We start from the raw sequence: 22,429 nt of genomic DNA, 5'->3' as shown, positions 1-22,429 counted from the left end.
GATTTCAACTCTTTCTCCTAAGGGATTTTGTGGCAACTGTGGAATGCTAAGTACAAGGCTTCATGAGAGTTCCCATAACACACACCCATGTCGCAACCTACCATGCAGGCTATTTCTTGATGTGATCTCAAGCACATGTACATAACGAGACAAGAGAATCTTTTGACTGCATATTCAAACTGGTGTTATTTTTCAGGAATTTTTAATGGCTAATATTGCTGAATGAGGATAATTTGAGTTAAGATGAGACATTTTTGGGCAGGAATAGCAGGGAAATATTCACTAAAATGCATAGGAATTACTAAGGTTTTTCATAATCAAGCCTTGAGGAATACTTGGCCTTGGAATCAGGAGGTGCTCAGTGGCTATGCCCTAGGAAAGTCTCCTGGAAAGGGCACCTCAGCTTATGCACTATACAGGGAGGTTATTAGCAGGGAGGCAAATTCTGTTCACTATGATATCAGATGTTTTCCCATCCCCAAAGGGAGGATATGGTAAGGCTAATGCTATTATTCTGTGAACTTCTGGCCTTTAATTTTAAAGAGCATATGTTACATATGTTAAGTTACATTGATCTAATAACACCATCAGGCTCCAACATTTCTGAATTTAGACAGGGCATCAATCTACCTCGCTCTCATTGCTTCTTTAAATACAGTAGATATCTGACTTTAGCTTGCCCTGTAATTTTGTAGAACATTAATAGTGTTCCAGCCTTAGGATTTCATTCAATGTTACAGTACTTACCAAACATGCTGAAAACCCTAGCTTCCACCCTAGTCCGGCATGCTATGGAGAAAGAAAATAACGAACCCCAATTGCACTTGAAGTTTACCCACCAACAAAAGGAGAGCCTGCAAAGTACCTTTTAAGTAACTATAAGCCACAGTCTATACACAGCTTCCTCTATTTATTCAATTATTAGTATATTTTCATTAATGCTCACCTTATTTTTGGTGCACAAAGAATATGCACCATGTCAGTAAAGTATATGTGTGTGTGTGTGTGTGTGTGTGTGTGTGTGTGTTTGTGTGTATGTTCCTGTTTATGTTTGAGCCTGTTCTTCCATGAACTCACTATAAAATTTTATAAAATGACTTAGAAGACAGTCCAGGTTCATGCAAACATGCGTTACTACTGTCCCATGGTACCTTGCAGATAACACTGATACTGTGGCCTACTTTAATACAGCCTAAGTCCGGGCTCTGCATGGTGCTCATTGACATTTTGACGTCCGAACCACGCCAGAAATCAGCAAAAGGTTCATTTATTACATGCTGTTGTTACTAAGGTGAGGCAAAGCCTTGCCCCATATAGAGACTGGTAGGATGTGATGGCAGTACATAAACTCGCTTTTCCCTGTCCTGTGTGTCTTTGCCTGCAGAGGTCTCTCCTGCAGGAAATACTTTCACATGCTTCTTTAAAAGCACCTGTTCCTCACATCTAGATCAGCTGTGAAAAGAGGCTTCTCCAAATCAGTCTGAGTGCTCCCACTCCCACCTCAGAGCTACAACACCATAGGATCCTCCAGCCACACTGAAGGGTAGGTCCCATTGAGGAGTTAGACGAAAGTGCCCCTTCTGAGAAGTGACTTAGAACAGAAGGTTGAGAAGTGAGAGTCAACACCCAAGTGCTTCTTCCTGGGGAAAGCAACCAGATCTCCCTGTTAAAGAGTGTAGTCTATCTCAGGAGCCAGTTCTTTGCCTGCAGAAGATTTTTCTGGAGATTAGTTGCCCAGTCAGAATGGGATTACATTCTTGAACCATGTTCACTCCTACAACAAAAGCTCCTCCCCTAGAAGTCCTTGAGTTGACCCAAGTCCTTTTAGGACCAACAGACAAGAGAGAACAGAGTGCATCCAAGGGAAGAGAAGAGGCCAGAATGATTATCACCTGGAGAAATCCCCCAAACCGGCCACCTAACAACTCTTGGGTTTGTGTATATTGTGGATTTCAGAATCTTAAGGTCAGATTTTTCTGATAACACCTGCTAGGTGAAGCTGAAGTCTACTGTGGGTGGGATTATCCCAGGCAGGGAGGGGATCTGGGTCTTCAGGCCTGGCCAGCTTCTTCATTCTCCTGGAAGTAATTGTTGGTCAGCTCTAAATCTGAAGTGGGAGTTGGTTTTTCTCAACTCAAACAGATATTTCAATTTTCATACACTGTGTGAGAGACACACAGTTACCCACGGGGGATTTGAACTTACTTCTATACAAGTGACTATGGGCCGAAAGAGGGAAACCATACCTGCCTTTAGCATTCTGTCTTTATCAGGGACTACAGGGACTAGCTTCCTGGACAGACATGTCCAAGCAGACAGACATTGTAAGGGGGAAAATTGAGGTAAGAAATGTCATGGGGCCAGTGATTTCAGATTGTACCTTTAGCCAGAAAATCTCTGGTGGCATTAAGGCAAGCAGCCTTGGGCCTGCTAAAACTTGTCACTACTTCACGGTGTCTCTGCCTTTATATCTGCTCTGGGTCTTCCTTATATGAAGGCCTTTCTTTAAAAAAAATTATATAAGCAATGTTTCTCAGACTGTGAGGCACAACTTCACACACAGATTGCATATCAGATACCTTGCATATTATGACTTATAAGTACTGCAAACTTCATTAGGAAGTAGCAATGAAACAATTTTATACTTGGGGTCACCACAGCAAGAAGAGCTGTATTACAGAGTTGCAGCACTAGGAGTGTTGAGACCCACTGCCATAGAAGCTGACACATGGGAACAGATTCCTCAGATGAGGAGAGCCACATGGCAAGGGATACTGTGTCCCACCCTAGGACCCAGAGGCAGGATCTATCCCAGGAGTCTGTGTGCTCATCTTGTCTTCAGTTCTCCCAGGTTCAAGAAGAGCATTGATCATCTCAGGCAGTCAGCTTGCACAGCCCACATCAGGCCCAATGCTTCCCTTCACAGAGAAGGATGTGGGTGTAACTGACAGCCAGTGAGACTGAGGGATCTGATGATAATTGGCTCTGAGCTGTGATTTCTTCACCTGTAAAACGGAGGCCTTTCTGCTGAATTGGGTTGTTGTGGAGATGGACAGAGCATACACACTGATCAGGGCCTCCCTAGCATGGTTGATTGTAGATTTTCTCTGGTGATACAGTTAAAAGTAGAATCTCTAGCCACGGAGTGTTAGATGCTGGGCACCTTAAAGGTGGTGTAAACATACTGTGATTCTAATGCTACCTCGAATTTACACCCTAGGCTCTTGTTTTAAATTTAAAAAGACGAATCAAGTATAAACTGCCAATGTGAAATAATCATGGTCAGAATTGATCTAATTCCTGTGAAGTTATTTAGTTTTTCTTTTTCTGCATCTATATTGAAGACATCTAGAGTAGCACTAAATGAGATCCTAAAGCCTTCTATTAAAGTGCTACCCATCCATTCCTCTCTCCTTGAGGACCTCTCAGGTGACTAAAGGAAACCTGATTCCTTTTCAGATTGTTCCCAGCTGGTGTGATCTTTCTGTCCATGGGCCTTGCCAAAAGCTGCAGAGCCAATGTGCTGTTTCACAACACAAAATTACAGACATTAATTTTACCAATGAAGTTCCCTGACTCAGATGCTGACGTCAAGTAAAGCTCCCAACTGTCCTTCCTAATTCACTGACCTCCCAGAGAAGGGGATTCTTGTTCTCTCTGAACACTTTCTTAATAATCCTTCAAGTCAAAGATTTTCAATTGCCTTAGTTAACTTCATTTCCTATCAAGTCATGCCTCGATCTGCTCTGGACCTAAGTGCACGTTTTACCTTTGCAGAAAGGTGTGTGGTAAATGAACCATATAGTAATAAAGTCCATGTTTACAGGAAACAAACAGATCTTGCGTAAATGTCCTTGCCCTTGCAATGCTATACCAAACAATAGTTTTTCGTTAAATAATACATTCTTGGATATCACAGTGTGATCAGATATTCTGTATCCTAACTTAATAAGTTAGAACATTAATAATGTTCTCTCTATAATATAAATCACATTCTCTCATGTGTATTCTGGTCTTTTTCTGTCATGTCTGATTGCATCATCATGGGAATCCCAAGGAACATCAATCCTGGGCTTTTGAAACAGTTGCATATGTCCAACCAGGATCCAAAACCACCCAGGAGACTATTGACACTTGACACACATAAATTGACCTCACTATTTTCATATAGTTTATTGCAAGAGGTCACCATTCCTGACCATGTCTCATTATCCAACAAGATAATAAATGGAAGCGTAGGGGTCAAGGAGGTCACCCCACAAAGCACAAAAAATCCATCTCAGATAAACATTTACGGTTTGTTGAATCCAAAATATCCATGTATTTCAGGACTCAATGTAAGTCTAAACCTAAGGATAACAGATATTGAAGAGAATTAAGAGTTCCAGTTCATAGGTTCAGTAAATATCTTCAACAAATCATCGCAGAATACTTCCGTAAGCTGAAGAAAGAAAAGGCCAAAACATACAACAAGCCTACAGAACTCCAAATTAATTATGCCAGAAAAATTCCTCCCTTCACACAAAAATTAAACACTAAATGCACAGATACAAGAAAGTACATTAAAAGGAATAAGGTACAAATATCCAGTACCAAATTAATTCAGACCAATTTGAATTACACCAGACTTCTCAAGAGAGATTCTAAAAGCCAGAAAATCTTGGGCCGATTTAATGTAGACCCAAGCTCCTATACACTGAGTAATTCCCAATCGCCATAAATAGAGAAACCAGGATATTACATGACAAAATCAAATTTAAACTATATTTTACTCTATAAAGCACACCAGAGGATAATAGGAAGAAAACTCCAAGACAATGAACTAAATATTATCCAAGAAAATCCAAGAAATTAATCATCTCACAATAATTACAAAAAAGAGAAGCATACAAACATAATTTTACCTATAACCAAAAAAAGAAGAGAAAGCAGCAATCATTGGTTTTAAATATCTAACCAGACCCTCTCTCACCAATCTTCCTTGGTCCTAGGGTGTAAATAACTAGGCAATGTGTATACAACTATGTGTCTATTGTCCTAGGTACTGGGTAGAAGAGGATTGACTTATCTGGTATCAATGTGGTGGTAGCACCATGACTCTGGTAGGAATGTGGCCCCACCAAATGGAGATCCTAGATGTGTGAGGTGGGAATGAATATGTGTAGTTCGGGGAAGACTGTTAAATATAAAATGCTGAGAAGAAATATGATGATGAGGCTTGATGAGGGGAGTCTGGAAAGCGGGATAACATTTGAAATGTAAATTAATAAAATAACCAATTAATAAAAGATAGCCAAAATTAAAATAAAATGTAAAAAGTTAAAAGAAATATTAAACCAAAACAAAACAAAAGAAAACCCTGTGGTGTATTGATAAAATTCAGCTTGTATTTTAATGCTAATTTGTAGAATGTAAGACTGTTTAACCCGCAGAAAAGTGACCCTGCTCCCATTAATTCTGATTATAAAGAAGCACAGCAGACAGATGGTGGAGGTGAGTTTTTGAGGGCTTTGCTAGAGAGGATCATGAGGGGGGAAGAAGGAAGAAGCTGCCAAGAAGAAAGGAAGAATGGATGTGATGGAGAGGAGAGAGGAAGGAGGTCAGCAGCCATGGGTTAAGACAGAGGAAAGCCTGGTCCTGAGGGTTGTCCAAGTGGAACAAAGAGCAGCCAAGATGCTGCATAGTAAGTAGGAGTTCAGAGTCATTGTTTGGAAATTAGACCTAATTCCATGCAGGACAGGCAGCTGCCCAGCTACTGTGCTGATTAAGGGATATTATAAATAAATTAAAAACTATGTATAACCAGTAAGCCAGCTCTAGAGAGGATCCTAATAGGAATACTATAGTTTGCAGGGAAGGATAAAATACAAGAGGTCACAGGAAATAAATTAGCAACACTAGACAGTCAATCAAATGAAATCGATGAAAAAGTCAAAAATTTAAAAAAATGACAAAATTAACACAGAGGTTTGAAAAATATTTACATATCACTAAACTCAATTCCCCAGTAAAGAGACAAATACTAAGCCAGAAACAGGATTACCATCCTGAGAGATATAAAAGGTATACTAGTGAAACCGAACTAAGAACCATGTCCCTATTCAGTTTGTCTATGTAGCTGACAGAATAGATTTCAAACTCATCCTGTCCAGAAGATGTAAGGAAATTCATTTCATACTTTGCAATGACAAAAAGATACTACAATTCTAAATATACACATATTAAACACAAGCTTCTCAAATTTAAAAATATACATTATCAGATACATATGAAACAACAGATTAGTCATAATAGTGGTTGTGATTTGTTTAAATTGTCTATTCAGACCACCTAACAGATCACATGCAAATAAACAAAACAGGAGGAGCAGAATGAAGGTACATCGTCAGGCAAATGAACCTAACAAACTACATTGAACTATACATATACTTTCTATCAGCCTGTGGACCTTTCTCCAAAATTGACCACATATTGGGATACAAAACAACCCTCAGGAAATATAATAAAGTTGAAGTAATGTCATGCATTCTATCTGAGCACAAAGGAATCAAAGTGGTATCACACAATTAAAAGTACAGAAAATACACACACTCATGGAAAGTAAGTAACATAAACAATACAACAACTGAAAGGGTCAGGGGAGAAATAAATAAGGAAAATTTAAAATAGGTCTAATCTCTTTGTCTACTATCAGAAGGAGAGAATTTGGAGTGTGTGCTCTTGGGATTATGCCTTGAATTGGCTCACCACATTCCCAATTTCCCTTGGCAATGATAAGATATATGATTCGGCATTACACATTGGAAGTGTGTAATTTGCCTTTTGATTTCATATGGGGGAAATAATTACAGTACTGCCTGGAGTTTTATGAAGCTCTTTGGATGAACTGTGTAGACTGTGAAAGACTACAAGGATTTTTGGTGGTGTGGGAAATGCATTTTTATTTTGATATGTTTAAGATCCTCTGGAAAATTGTGAGTAGGATATGGTGAATTGAATGATAATGGCCCACATAAACTCACATGTATGCATGTTTGTTTCTTGTGAGAGGAAATGTGCAGGAAGAATTATAACATATGTATTGGTTGGAGGAGTATTATGGGATTGGGCTTTGAGGTTTCCAAAACCAATACCATTTATACTTAACGCTCACTTTCTCTGTCTCCAACTTGCCGATAAGATGTAAGCTCTCAGCTAGTTCTCTAGAAACATGGTGACCTACCTGCTGCCATGTACCTCAGCATAATAGTCATGGCTCAGAATCCTTGAAACTGTAAGCAACAATATACTCTTTCTTCTATAAGTTCCCTTGGTCATGGTGTCTCTTCACAGCCTATAAAACAAAGATTGGAAGGAATACTTAAGTGAAAAATTTCTCAATAAAATACAGGCAAATAAAATTCAGACATATACCAAATATATCAGGTACCATGATCAAGATGGCTTGACTACAGACGGGCAAGAATATTTCAACAAATACAAATGAATAAACAATACACCACATGAAAGCAAGAACAAGAAACACATGATCATTGACTAGAGGCAGACAATTTCTTTGGCAAAATATCACAGTGATACATGAAATAGTTCTGGAGGATCTGGAATATGGAGAAGATATACATTAACATTATAAAGACAATATACAAGGCCAACAGCATCCTAACTGGAGAATATCTTAATGCATTTCCCTAAGATACGTAATAAGTCACAGGTGTTCAATCTTTTCATCTAATCCAAGTAGTATGTGAAGTCTTATCCAAAACAGAAAATAGAAAGATGGAAAGGCCATGTCCATATGAAGGAAAGCAGTCAGAATTTTCTGATTTGCAGGTGATATGATCCATATATAAACAGCACGATGTTTCCACTAGAAAACTCCTACAGCTCATAGACCCACTCACTAAAATCACATTAAAGTCAATAAAATTCCTGTATACCAACAATAAATATCAACAAACATACCAAGAAAAGAAACCCATTCAGAATAGCCTTAAAAATTTTGTAATAAATCTAAGGAACTGAAGACTTGCTATAAAGAACACATTAAGAAAAATAAGAAAAAACTGAAGAAAGCAGAAAATGAAGACACCTCTCGTTTTCATGTATCAATATGACAGATATTTTTTATCGAATTCCTACCAGAATCGTCTACAATCCATCCAGTCCTAATTGTTATGCAGGGCTTCATGGGAATGAAAAAAAGATCTCAACCAATGAAAGCAAAAATGAAGGGCAGTCAGACACTGCCAAATAGTAAGACAGTAAAACACTGCAGGACGCATCATCTTTAATAATTTCAAGTTCATTTTGGGGAATAGTAAAAAAGAAACCCAGCCTGTTGATACAATGAGAACAAACACAATGTCTAAAAGAAGATAATAAAGGACACAGATATTGGTGTATGTTCTCATCAGCATCTCGGTTTTGACAAAGAGGCCAAAGTAACAAACAAAAGAAAACAAAAAACCCACAACCACCACCTCCACACATAAGGTGCAGTTTTCAACCAGTTGGTTGCAACTACTTCCTGGGGCAATCACATAGGAGACATACTTTATACAGGATATTTACATTACCATTCAAAAGAGTAGTAACCTTACATTTATGACTTAACAATGAAATAATTTTGTAGTTGGGGGTTGGCTACCAAACCGTGAAACACTGTATTCCTTGACATGCTTTTGGTCACGGTATTTTTTTGAAGTAACAGAAATGTGACTGATATATAAACTGGTACCAGAGGGAGTGGACTTGTTTTTGTGAGGAATATCTTGTTTTTTGGAGGAGGGTGGAATACTTTGTGTTGGGAAAACTTTTGAAATATGTAAGCAGATCTTAACAGTCCATTTTAGTTTGCTACACAGGAGACATAAGAATTGTGAGTAGTGTGCAAAATAGAGCCTCTCTAATGAGACTTCAAAGGATTGCAGGAACTCTATTCGTGACTGGCTTAGAAGCTATTAACATTATTTTAGCAAACGATCTGTCTCGTTTCTGCCTGTAACTAAGAAGATACCTGAAGCTAAATAAAAAAGTAACTGAACAATTGTTTTGAGCAAACTTCAAGAGGTAGATATTGTGTGACCTTCCTCAAATTGTATGAATGTGTGTTTGTATTTTCAATTGTTAATGTAGCCAGAACTTCAGTTAATCCCTCCACATTCAGGACTTGGAAGCATATGAAACTGCAAGATCTCACAGGATTTGGAAAATATCCCAATTATTGTAAGGTCCCCAAAACTTGTTGTCACCCCACACTCATAGGGATACAACTTTAGAGAACATGACACCCTCATTCTCAAAAGAAGGATGGGTAGCTGATTATTTGTCTGCTGTGGGTCATAGATTCTTATTGTCATTTAGTGGGTTGGTGGCAAGTTTTTACTGGTCATCGTCAGTGAGGAAAGTGTAAAGGAGATTGGAATCAGGGATTTCTTACTTATTTTCTCTTTCCCTCCTCAACCCTTTCCTCTCCTATCTAGAAGTTTTGGGAAGGAGGAGAAAGGGGCTAAAATGATAAAAAAAACATAGATTATTCAATCTTTTTGTACTAGAAAGCAACACCAAGTCTCAAATATTTCAGGATGTCATGGATTTCGAATTTAAAATTGTATTTACATAAATGATTGAAATCTTGTTTCAGATATAAGTATATGCATTTTATTCACAATGTGGTGTATAATTCTAATTGTATAAAATTACTACTGTACACTGCCATGGATAATTAAGGAATGCAAATAGTACTATCCAAGTATAAATAATCAGTGTTCTAGTGATGTTAGGTACTAGTTCAGTTGGTACAGAAATGAGCTTTATTTAGCTTCTTTTATATGTATTCAAAGGTACAGAGAAAGTAAATCCCTTGAAAAAAAGCCACGTTTGTCCACTGAGATACACTTTACATAAAAAGGCGGTTCTCAAATCCTTTACAGATCTGAAGAATCTGCCGTTTCAGATGTCCAAATAGTTAAAGGCTTTTCACAGTGGGAGAGACCTCAACTCCTGGCAGTGTCCCCAGTCTGTCTGAAGAAGATGATGGGAACTAAAGAACACTAACTGGAGTTCCCTTCAAATGTGGCAAGGTTGCCATGGGGTGAAATACCACCCACTTACCTCCACTGCTGCCAGAAAGTTGTCCAGACTGTGGAGAAGTGGATGATGGGGAAGTCTATTGTCCCAGGCTTTGGAGAACAAAAAGAGGATAGTCCTTCAAGTGACCTACTTCAAAGGATTGTTGTCAGAGCCCCTGACCTGTTCAACTGAGGGTGGATGACACAATGACATGGAAAAATTTGTCTGTCTGGTAGCCAACAATTTCTCTCATTTCTTTAGAATTGGAAGCTATTTGCTCTGAATTTCCTGTTTACTCAGGCAACATTTCTCCTTCTCAGGTCTCAGATGGAGATGATTAGATAGTTTACTCTTAAATTTTCTTGTTATGAGACTCAGAAAAGAAAACGAGTTCACAATCACACAGGAATGTGACAACTAGGAACCTGACAGGACCAGGGGGGACATGGGAGGTCCAGAATGAGGGGCTCGACAGACAACCCACTGCAGCATCAAAATGCCCGCCACAACCGCTCTGGCCCCATAAATCCTGAGCCCTGACGGGGATGACAACAGAGTGTGCATGGCCTGACTGCTCCCCTGGACTTTTCAAATCTTGTATCACCCCCGAGCACTTCTGCTTGAGCAGAAAGGCAGATGCCCAGAAGCTGCTGCTGTAGTAGGAGGCAGTTATGGCAGTTGGAGGTGGAGGTGGAGGCAGAGGAGGGATGAGAGATGAGGGAGTAGTTTCCCTGGAAGGACCAGGACAGACAACATTCTGACTACTCCAGAACCCCACCCAAACCCAGCCCACGCCACAAATGCAGAGTCTACTGACGAACATTTCCATGCTAAGCATTCATTTCTTCATTCCCCACTGTGCTTATTTTAGTTTTTTTAAACTCCTTTTTTGTTCTCTGTGAATTTCACATCATGCAGCTCAACTTCGTTGATATCCACCATCACCTCATATTTGAAGTCCACCCTTGCAGCGTTTTCCATATCAGAGAAAAAATAATCTACATGTGGAAGTTGAAAAAAGAAAAAAATGGCAATATGTCCACAAAAGAGGTGTAAAATTATAAAGATGAAGCACATAAACCCTTAAATTATTTAAAATTAACAAAATTGTTTTTCATTTCAGGAGAGTTGTTATGGTTAATAAGTGCAAACTATAATAAATAGAGAAGAAAAAAGCTTAAAAGGTGAGAGAAAATGATTCAGGTACAAAATTTTACACTAATATAATTTAGTTCATGAAGTACCTTCTCCAATTTTACCAAATACAAATGGACTAAATGTTGTGACCGTCATTCTTATCTGATGCATCCTATAAATTTTCTAATTTTATGTAGCTGATCAGTGTTAAAGACAGATATTTCTTTTTGGTGTAAAAGGGGAAATGATGAAGTTTGCTCCCTTTGTACTAAGGTATGTCAACTTTCAATTGTTAGTTCTTTACTGGCAGAGAGCTAAGTGCTGGCAGGATTACTGTCTTGTCATTTCTACGGTCCATCATCAAGTTTGCTATTTTGTAGATGTTTGTCCTTCTCACCAGCTCAACACAAACTGAGAGATCTCTTAGGTGTTGTCTAACTGCCGATTGGACATAATAAAGATCTGAAGGCCAAGATATGCTGCAGAAAGTATGTGGGCAGAACTCCAGGCTTACAGAAGAACATAGCGTGAGGAAAGCTGAAGCTGGAGCTTCAGAATAGACATGGTAGGGAAGTGATATGGACCAAAACAGGGCATAGGGGTTAAGAGATAATCACCGGTTGGGTCTCAAAACTAGAAGAATGGGGTTAAATTTAGAGAAGATAGTGCACGCCCTGTGAAAGGCCTAAGACACAAACTGTCAGTCAGAATCTCATGGTAGAGCTTACAGAGGCCTGTTATCAATGCTCCTTTGGTGACATTAGTAAAAAGAGGAGAATCCCCAAGCAGCATGTGGGTGCCTCCATTGGTGGCTCCTACATTTCACTTTCCTTTGGCACTTGGACTCCACACTGTTCCGAACAACATAATGATTTCAACTCTTTCTCCTAAGGGATTTTGTGGCAACTGTCGAATGCTAAGCTAAGGACAAGGCTTCATGAGTGTTCCCATAACACACACCCATGTCGCAACCTAACCTACAGGCTATTTCTTGATGTGATTTCAAGCACGTGTACATAAGGAGACAGGAGAACCTTCTGACTGCTTATTCAAACTGGTATTATTTCTCAGGAATTTTTAATGGCTCATATTGATGAGTAAGGATAATTTGACTTAATGAGATATTTTTGAGCAGGATTTAGAGGGAAAAATTCATTAAAATGCATAGGAATTACTCAGGTGTTTATAATCAAGCCTTGACGAAAATTTGGTCTTGCAAGCAGGAGTTGCTCAGTGGCTATGCCCTGGGAAGGTCTCTAGGAAAGGGCACCTCAGCTTATGCACTGTACAGGGAGATTATTAGCAGGGAGGCAATGTCTGTTCACCATGACATCAGCGGTCCCTTCTTGGACATTCTATTGTGTCCTAGAGAGTTCTTGGTATCCTCTATGATGTCATCAGTGTTGTAGTAACCACCAGTGTCCTACTTTTTCTCAGTCCCTGCCTGGCAGATACACAGGAAGACATGTTTTCCCGGCTTCGCAAGAATTTTGGGAGAGTGAACGCCGATTTTGGACAGACTGGAGTGAGGGAATCTCGCCTTTCATCAAAAATAAAAGATGGACAACGAAAGCTGGCCTGGGGAATGCTGAGTAAGTTCTGTGAATTGTATGCTGAGCTTTCTGTCAGAGGGAGAATAGGCTTATGCTGACCTGTCTAGCAATAGGCCAGAACAACTGGAGTATCTGCAAAGGAATTGAATTTCCATGAAGATCACAATTTCTAAAAGTCAAGGATTTCAGAACATTAGTTTGCCCATCCCCAAAGGGAGGATATGGTAAGGCCAATGCTATTATTCTGTGAACTTCTGGCCTTCACTTTTAACGTGCATATGATACGTTACATTGATATAATAACACCGTCAGGAGACACTGACTGTCCAACTTTATTGAATTTAGACAGGGCATCAATCTACTTCACTCTCATTGCTTCATTAAATAAAGTAGATCTCTGTCTTTAGTATCAGGGAGAGAATTATGCTTCTGGCCTTATGTTCTTAGAACTCCTCTGACTTTTTCTAATTGGCAGAGATGGGACATCCTTAGCATTATAAATTAGAGTTTGTGTGTTACAAACATTTTTTTTACAGTACTAAAACTATTTGTAGCAGGTAGACCAAGATTCAGCCTGTAACCAATTGGCACTTCTGTGGCATTTGGTGTTTCAGTTAGGGGAATTGATAAGTCCGTTGACCATGAGATCCCCCACAATGCTTTTAAATTCCAAGTGGTGTGGCCTAGAGTATCAGTGCAGGACATCTGAGTATCTCCAATCACTCAAATCTTTTGGAGGTTGAATTTATCATCTGACTTCTGAAAGTACAGCGGTGAGGGTCCTGAATGAAAGTTGTACCCTGTTAAGTTGATAACAATCCCGTAGAAGCCATCTCTGTGGTACATGGAGCATGGGTCAGCAGGCATAGGGAACACCCGGCATCTGACATCTCTTGGTCTCTATAGAGTGCTGGGAGAGTTGACTTCCACTGAGGAGGTCTCTTAGGCAACAACAAACTCTTTGTGGTGACACTGTGGTCTACACATGTTCTCCTCCTGTTTGGGGCTTGCCATGGTCTATGCACACTCATCAGTTTCCCCAAAAGTGTTCACTTGTGTTCTTCTACCTACAGACGATGGGAGACTGACATCATCCCCTGGCCCTGTGGTAATCAACAAGGAGGCCAACACGGAGAACACAGAAGAGCAGAGACTGATTAGACAGCTGCAGTCAGCTACTGAGGAGAGAAATGAGCTAAGAGATCTCCTGACTTACGTGACAGAGAGATACAGGAACAACAGGTATGCATTGCTCCAAACTGCCTTGTGTCACTCATGGACCTGCAATGTCACCTCCATCGTATTCTATTAAGGTGTTGGGGTCTAGAAAGCTGTGCCTCCCAAAGAACTTGTCCTAAACCTCATTTCTGATATAGAGGAGATTCAGAACCTGACCCTTGGTCAGGAGTGAGATGGGAAATGGTCTCATCTGCTGCCTCCAGCCGAAAATCTGAACTTGTGGCCTTAGTGAGGATTCAGGGATAAATTTACTGGAGCATGAGTTCCCAGTGTGCATTTGGAAAGCCCTTGACAGGTGGTAGCTTTGCAAGGTTCTAGGTGCTGTGAGTTTGGGTGTGTGCTAGGAAGGTGACTGAGTGCTGGACTCTTGTTGCAGTACCTAAGGTGACAGATCCCAAATTGTTTATCTCAATGTTTGACTAGATGGCCAGAGACACTGGCCTGCTCCTTCTTTCTTGTTTACCTCTGAGCCAATAATGTGGCATGCATTTTTTCTGATTCTGATTGTGTTCTCCGTTTGCATATTTCGCTCCCTTTTTCATTCTCTTACTGTTTACTTTTCTTTTCCTGTGTGTGTGTCCCAGTTTCTGTGTCTCTGTGTGTACACACCTACATGCATATGCACAATTTTTATATGTTTATATTTCCACCCACACTTGGAATCTAGGGGTCTATGTTTTTTCCTGAGTATATTCATGTATAACAATTTCATGGTGATGTGAGTGCTTTGTTTTGGGAGCCCCTCTTCAACTGCACACTTCTTTGGCAATGTGGTCACATTTGTCTGTATATTTGTGCCATTTGGGCAGATTATACTTTTGTGGCGATTTATGTTCTCAACTCCATAATTGTGTGAATTGTGTGTCTCTACAATATTAATTATTCAGGATGTAGAATTCCTGTTGTCAAAACAGGAAAAATGAAATCACAGTTTTCTAGGTCTTGGATGTGGGAGAGCTGTGGCCTAGGCCCTTGTTAGCATAAGTAGCTTGACTGCAGATCCAGCCCTTCTGAGTGAAGAAAGGGAACCTGGGAACCCTTTATCTCGATGCCGAGCTTATGGGGTCCTGGGCCCAGAATAACAAGTTTCTGAAGCTGAAGAAGCTTCCAATATGTAGAACTCAGAAATTGTCCTCCCAGGGCTGGGGTACTAGAAGACCCAGCCTGAGTTCATATATTCCTAAACGCAGATGTTCATTGGGTTTTACTGTCCTAGGGCCAGCCGCTACATCAGGTCAAATCCATTTTATGAAAAATTGAAGATAAAGGAGAGGGAGGTCATGTCATTACTGCACAACTTAGAGATGAGGAACATCGAGCATTGTGAGAAATTTCAGGAGCTCCAGAAGGAAATTAACTTCTATCGGTGAGCACTGGTCAGAGAGGCCATTAACTCTGCTTTGCCCACAGGTGCCATCCTTTGTTCTGACTGGAGGTCTAGCAGCTCTGGCTCCATGTCTTGTGCTCTTTAAACATCACTGTGTCCTGGGCCTTTTGGACTCAGTTTTTAGGTCCACAGGAGACTGTTACTCATACCCAGAGTGTCTAGGCATTTTCAGAAGGCTCTAGGTAGACCAGTACTTATTCAGCTCACCAAATGGCTAATAGCTGAACTGGGCCTCTGCGGTCACACCAGGTTTAACAAAACTCAGTGTGTGGACCACATGGGTAACATGAACTTCCCTTAATTCTACTGACCTCCTTTGAGGGTATTTGCCCACTATTTATTAATGTTGCCCCCATGCCTTTTGCTTCCATGGATAGATGTATATCCCCTGTTGTTGTGGAGAGAAATGAACGCTTTTTGGTACTTGGGTCACAGAAACAATTTATTCTTCCCTGAATTGGCTGTTTGATGTTTGTGCAGCAACCTTGTGTGTATCAAGATGTATTCTATGAAGTTTTCACTGGTATCTGGGTCCAGAGCGAGTTTGTGAGACTTGGGAGTAGGAATGGGAGGAAGAGGGTGCAGGATCTAACTATGCAGTGTGTGTTTCCAGCAACCTGCCCAGCCGGATCCATATGGACAAGATATGTATGCAGAAGAAGTTGTTCCCATTCAGAAAGGAGAGCAAAGCAGAACAGCTTGATTCTGCACCGCTGCTACAGAAATTTTTGTTTGATTTGAACAAGAAAGATAAAGACGAACAGGAGAAAACCAGCAACCTCCAGACCAAGCAACATCTGGTAGGGACAAGCAGCTGTGTCAGCCTAAAAATATCTGATTCCATTTGCCAATTTGATACATGTTTGCTTTCCCTACCACCTTAATAATGTACACTCCAACAATACAACCACCTCATGCAATGGAATGTTCATTCCTCTGTCTGTGCACGAGTATTCTGGGAAGACAACCACTTTTCAGGAACTGACTTATTAACAACTATGCTTTGGTGCTCTTTTTGAAGCTGCAGTCTGGAAATGGTGACAATTGAATAACCTATCATATTACCGCATGTCCCTGTGATAGAATGGATGCTATGTAGCACTTTGAACAAGTTTTGTTCCTGTGATAAATGATATTCTGTGGTCACGTGACCTCCAAGTTGGGAAACACCTTTCAGGGATAAGAACCGAGTGCAAATGGCAAATTATTCTTTGTCATTGGCTTTCATCTTGGTGACAGGTTGACTTCTCCTTTCATCCTGCAACCCAATGAGGTCTCTTCCCATTGCCCTGTTCTTGGTTTGCACTGGTTAAAGTCTGAGGCCCAGGTGGGCAGCCCACATTACTGTCCGGGTTGCTGTAGACTTTGCCCTGCCCACAGACACACCACCAATGTTATCAGTTAACACATCAATGGTGACCTAAAATAGAGCTGAGTGGGTAGAAGGCAGCAAGCTGATAGCTAGCATGCAAGTCCCCAACACATCAGTTTCTGAATAACTGCCTTCCTCTCCCTGGTCTCAGAAATTGCAAAAGAGCTGGAATGGGACACACAGCAGGAGGAGAGCCTTCTGAAGAATAGGTTGCTTTCTCAGGATTCCCCTGCTGACCGCCATCCTGAATAATAACAACCTTTTTTGGATGAATACTCTCCCTCATAGTTGAATTCATATTTTGCTAAGAAACACTAAATTTCTCTTTCACTAAGCCAGTCTGACTGATTGATATCTTATTCTCTTTCTGTTTAGGATAACACCACTTGAGAGACCACTTGGGGACTGCATTGCCATTTTGCCTGCTAGAGGAGAAACAGCAATATAACTGTGCTTCTAAATGTTCACTAAGAATATGCTGTTTAGAAATATTTTTGTTATGATCTTAAATGAAGTTTTTGTTTTGTTATTTCATAGTTATATGTTCTTGTTAATATTTTTCACATCTGAAAATACTTTTAGATATTTATATTAATATTCATTTTAATCATTTTTTGTTTTGAATTGTATTCCTTATGAATAAAACTTGATTTTTAACTCTTGACTCTTGAGACCATCTTGCTTATTCAAGTGTCCTGTCCCCTCTTGTGCTCTTAGAACTGACAGCTAAAGATGGATTCTGCATGGTCCAGAGTTCCTGGGCTAAATAGTAAATTCAAAGCCACCAATGGTTACCTAGAGTGAAAGTGTGTTTTGTGTGGATAATGTGTTCTTTTCTTGGATGTACATTTTATGATGTGATCACTGCCATACTTTATCCATGCGGTCATGTTTTCTGCTAATCTTATATAAAACAGTCTACAACACACGTTCATTATTGATCCTGTGTAGCACATTTTGACTAATATACACTCATATTTGTAGAGCTGTAGAAAAATTGACATTTCCAAAGGTATATGTAAGTAATCCTAATGGAGAACCATATGCTTCAGTCTTTCTTGCAATACACTGTCAATATACCCCCACAGATAATGACCTCCAAAGTCATGTTGGGAAAAAGGTTTTGATAAATGCTGTTGTCCTAGACCATACATATGCTGTGTTTTTATTGTTGTGGATTAGGCGTAGAATGATAATTTATGTCAGTGGGTCTTTTTCTCTACTGTATGTCTGTGGCCTGTCCTGGGTGAATTTCCCTCATAGTCCAAAAGAAGGAATCACATTCCCTGTTGTAGATTATTGTTGGGAACCATGTGCTTCTTCTGAGAGAGCAGCAGAGGTTCTAACCTGTGAGGCATCACCACAGATCCTGCAGGTTCTAACCTGTGAGTCATCACCACAGATCCTGCAGGTGGCTTTTGTCTTTCCAGGGCATGTGCTCCCTTAGGTGGACAGGGTACCTCAAATTAAACAGAGAGATCTCAGGAAATGTGTATTCTTACTGAGCTGTGCAGGCTCAATGTGTTAGGCTACCAGGCATCCATGCAGGGCTCAGGTGGCCCCACTGCTCATTGAGGATTCAGGATGTTCCTACAGCATCACTTAGTTTCCATATTAGAGCAGATCCTTCACCTAGTATCAATGATGACCATATCTACTATGCACATTTATAAAATACAGAATGGAAACTATCTTCCTGTAGGCCTGCTGCACATAATGAATTCTTTTGATAGATATTAAGAAAATTATCTTAATCTAAGCAGTTTAGGACAGAACCTCAAGAGCAACCATAGTGAATGCAGCCTACAGCTGGGAACACATATTTCTTTTGGATAGCAAGCCTGTGCAAACCCAGAACCTAGGTGGGCCAGTTCAAGCTGCCCTTTTTCCGTGGCAAATCTGGGTTCCTGTTGTAAAAGTATTTTTTTCCAGTTGACTGATATCCAATTTATGGAATTGAACTGACTTACTCAGAGTCTGAGTTACTCAGAAAGTTAAAGTTCAGAAGGAATGATCCAGAATGTCCACAAACAGTTGCTGTGACACCAAGGCTTTTAAGAGCTCAGCATCTAGAGAAGCAATGTATTGTTCGTTTATTCTCAAGCATAGGTCCTCTAGTCATTCATTAGAAGCTGACCATGCCACAGAAAGGGTCGTCTGTATCAAAACAGAAGCTAGTGGTAACTAGATATCCACCACACTTTCACATTGCCACTGTATTTGAGGTTCTCAGTTACTATGAAAGGACCTGGAAGAGCTTGCGTCTTGCTATACATATTGCTAATTTATTAGCCTTCAAGACAAGGTGTGCTTTGTTTTGCTAATGCTACCACTGGCATACAATACCTTGCATAATTTCTACTGACATCTGTGACAGGAGACAATAGTTCAATTTATCCCTTACTTGAATAAACTGTTCTTAGAGTGAATTGAAGTCTGAGGGGCCTTCCATTCTCTCTGACATTGTAAACATTTCCAGTCTTCAGAAAAGTCTGTCACTGTCCAGTACAAATCTTAAGATGTCCACACTGTCAGCTCGGTGTCTTCATCCAGCTTGCCCTGTAATTTTGTGTAACATCAATACTGTTCCAGCCTAAGGATTTAATTCAATGTTACAGTACTTGCCAAACATGCTGAAAACCCTGGTTTCCACCCTAGTCCTATGTGCTATGCAAAAAGAAAATAGGGAACCCCAATTGCATTGAAGTTTAGCCTCCAGCAAAAAAAGAGCCTTCATAGGACCTTTTAAGTAACTCTAAGCCCCAGCTTCACCACAGCTTCCTCCATTGATTTAATAATTAGTGTATTTTCATTAATGCTCACCATATTTGTGGTGTGCAAAAATTATGCACCATGTCAGTAAAGTAAGGGCGTGTGTGTGTGTGTGTGTGTGTGTGTGTGTGTGTGTCTGTGATTGTTCATGTCTATGTTTGAGCCCGTTCTTCCATGAACGCACTATAAAATTTTATAAAGTGAATTAGAAGACTACAGTGAAAACTGTCGAGGTGCATGCAGACTTGGGTTACTACTCTCCCATGGTACCTTGCAGATAACACTGAAATTGTTGCCTACATTAATACAGCCTAAATCCAGGCTATGCATGATTCTCAGTGAGATTTTGACATCGGCTCCACTACAGAGAGCTGCAAAACTTCATTTATTACATGCTCTTGTTACCAAGGTGAGGGAATACTTCACCCCATAGAGAGTCTGGTAGGTTGTGATGGCAGCAAATGAACTCGCTTTTCCCTGTCCTGCCTGACTTTGCCAGCAGAGTGGGCATTCCTGCAGGAAAAACTTTCACATGCTTCTTTAAAAGCACCTGTTCCTCACATCTAGATAAACTTGAAAATAGGCTTCTCCAAGTCAGTCTCAGTGCTCCTACTCCCAGCTCAGAGCTGTAACACCATAGGATCCAGCCACACTGAAGGGTAGGTCCCATGGAGGAGTTAGAACAACGTGTCTCTTCTGAGAAGTGACTTAAAACAGAAGGTTGAGAAGTGATACTCAACCCCCAAGTGCTTCTTCCTGGAGAAAGCAACCAGATCTCATTGTTAAACAGTGTAGCTCCCACATGACCCAATTCTTTGCCTGGGGAAATTTTCTGGAGCTTATTTGCCCAGTCAGAATGGGTTTGCACTCTTGATCCATGTTCACTCCTACAACAAAAGTTCCTCCCCTAGAAGCCCATGAGTTGACCCAGGTCCTTCTAGCACCAACAGACAAGAGAGAACAGAGTGCATCCAAGGGGAGAGAAGAGGGCAGAATGATTATAACCTGGAGAAATCCCCCAAATCGGCCACCTAACAACTATAGGGTTTGTGCATATTGTGGTTTCAGAATCTTAAGGACAGACTTTTCTATAACACCTGCTAGGTGAAGCTGAAGTCTACTGTGGGTGGGATTATCCCAGGCAGGGAGGGGATCTGAGTCTCCAGGCCTGGCCAGCTTCTTCATTCTCCTGGAAGTAATTGTTGGTCAGCTCTAAATCTGAAGTGGGAGTTGGTTTTTGTCAACTCAAACAGGTGATATTTCAATTCTCATCCACTATGTGAGAGACACACAGTTACCCACGGGGGATTTGAACTTACTTCTATACAAGTGACTGTGGCCCGAAAGAGGGAAACCATTCCTGCCTTTAGCATTCTGCCTTTATCAGAGACTACAGAGACTAGCTTCCTGGACAAACATGTCCAAGCAGACAGACGTAATGGAGAAAATTGAGGTAAGAAAAGTAATGGGGACCGTGATTTCACATTGTGCCTTTAGCCAGAAATCTCTGATGTCGATAATGCAAGCAGCCTTGAGCCTGCTAAAACTTGTCACTACTTCATGGTGTCTCTGCACTTAGGACTGCCTCATGTCCTCCTCATAGGAAGGCCTTTCTTTGAAAAATAAATTGTATAAAGGAATGTTTATCAACCTGTGAGGCACAACCTCTCACACAGATTGCATATCAGATACCTTGATAACAGATACCTTGCATATTATGACTTATAAGAACAGAAATATTTATTATGAAGTAGCAATGAAACAATTTTATGGCTGGGGTCACCACAGCAAGAAGAGCTGTATTAAAGAGTTGCAGCACGAAAAAGTGAAAAAAAAATAGAAAAAGAGTTGCAGCACTAGGAGTGTTGAGACCCACTGCCATAGAAGCTGACACATGGGAACAGACTGCTCAGATGAGGAGAGGCACATGGCAAGGGATACTGTGTCCCACCCTAGGACCCAGAGGCAGGATCTATCCCAGGAGTCTGTGTGGTCATCTTGTCTTCAGTTCTCCCAGGTTCAAGAAGAGCATTGATCATCTCAGGAGAGTCAGCTTGCACAGCCCACATCAGGCCCAATGCTTCCCTTCACAGAGAAGGATGTGGGTGTAAGTGACAGCCAGTGAGACTGAGGGTCTCTGATGATCATTGGCTCTGAGCTGTGGTTTCTTCACCTGAAAAATGGAGGCCTTTCTGCTGAAGTGGGTTGTTGTGGAGATGGACAGAGCATACACACTGATCAGGGCCTCCCTGGCATGGTTAATTGGAAATTTTCTCTGGTGATGCATTTAAAAGTAGAATCTCCAGCCACATGGGTTAGATGCTGGGCACCTTACAGGTGGTGTAAACATACTGTGACTGTAATGCTACCTCGAATTTAAACCAAAGGCTCTTGTTTTGAATTTAAAAAGACGAATCAAGTATAAACTGCCAATGTGAAATTGTCATGATCAAAATTAAGCTAATTCCTCTGAAGTCATTTAGTTGTTCTTTTTCTGCATCTATATTGAAGGCATCTAGAGTAGCACTATTGAGATCCTAAAGCCTTCTATTAAAGTGCTACCCATCCATTCCTCTCTCCTTGAGGACCTCTCAGGTGACTAAAGGAAACCTGATTTCTTGTCAGATTGTTCCCAGCTGGTGTGATCTCTCTGTCCATGGACCTTGCCAAAAGCTGCAGAGCCAATGTGCTGTTTCACAACACAAAATTACAGACATTAATTTTACCAATGAAGTTCCTGGTTCAGATGCTGACGTCAAGTAAAGCTGCCAAGTGTCCGTCCTAAATGACTGACCTCCCAGACAAAGGGCATTCTTGGTCCCTCTGAACACTTTCTTAAATATCCTTCAAATCAAAGACTTTCCATTGCCTTAGTTATCTTCATTTGCTTTCAAGTCC

At 40.6% G+C, this 22,429-nt stretch overlaps 1 protein-coding gene and 1 long non-coding RNA gene across 3 annotated transcripts in view; one reads left to right on the top strand and one right to left on the bottom strand.

Moving 5' to 3' along the window:
- The window catches only part of LOC134478906 (disks large homolog 5-like), a 48,330-nt gene extending 32,018 nt beyond the window's left edge, over positions 1-16,312 (top strand). The window contains exons 1-4 of one of the 2 annotated variants that reach the window (XM_063266328.1): positions 12,606-12,800; positions 13,835-14,003; positions 15,217-15,366; positions 16,001-16,312. In XM_063266328.1, the coding sequence (XP_063122398.1) occupies positions 12,674-12,800; positions 13,835-14,003; positions 15,217-15,366; positions 16,001-16,271 (717 nt within the window). In that variant the 5' untranslated portion in view covers positions 12,606-12,673 and the 3' untranslated portion in view covers positions 16,272-16,312. Of the gene's footprint in view, positions 1-12,605; positions 12,801-13,834; positions 14,004-15,216; positions 15,367-16,000 lie in introns of those variants that run through there. The other variant, XR_010054134.1, reaches the window with a different exon arrangement.
- The window catches only part of LOC102550569 (uncharacterized), a 109,028-nt gene that overhangs the window by 47,903 nt on the left and 38,696 nt on the right, over positions 1-22,429 (bottom strand). Inside the window, exon 4 of the long non-coding RNA XR_010054135.1 lies at positions 7,223-7,333. This is a non-coding gene — a long non-coding RNA (uncharacterized LOC102550569). The remainder of the gene's footprint in view (positions 1-7,222; positions 7,334-22,429) is intronic.

The sequence above is a fragment of the Rattus norvegicus genome, chromosome 8, assembly GCF_036323735.1.
Source record: "Rattus norvegicus strain BN/NHsdMcwi chromosome 8, GRCr8, whole genome shotgun sequence".
Classification (NCBI taxonomy): domain Eukaryota; kingdom Metazoa; phylum Chordata; class Mammalia; order Rodentia; family Muridae; genus Rattus; species Rattus norvegicus.
The sequence above is the reverse complement of the archived record's forward strand: the minus strand, read 5'-3'. Positions and strand labels throughout refer to the sequence as shown.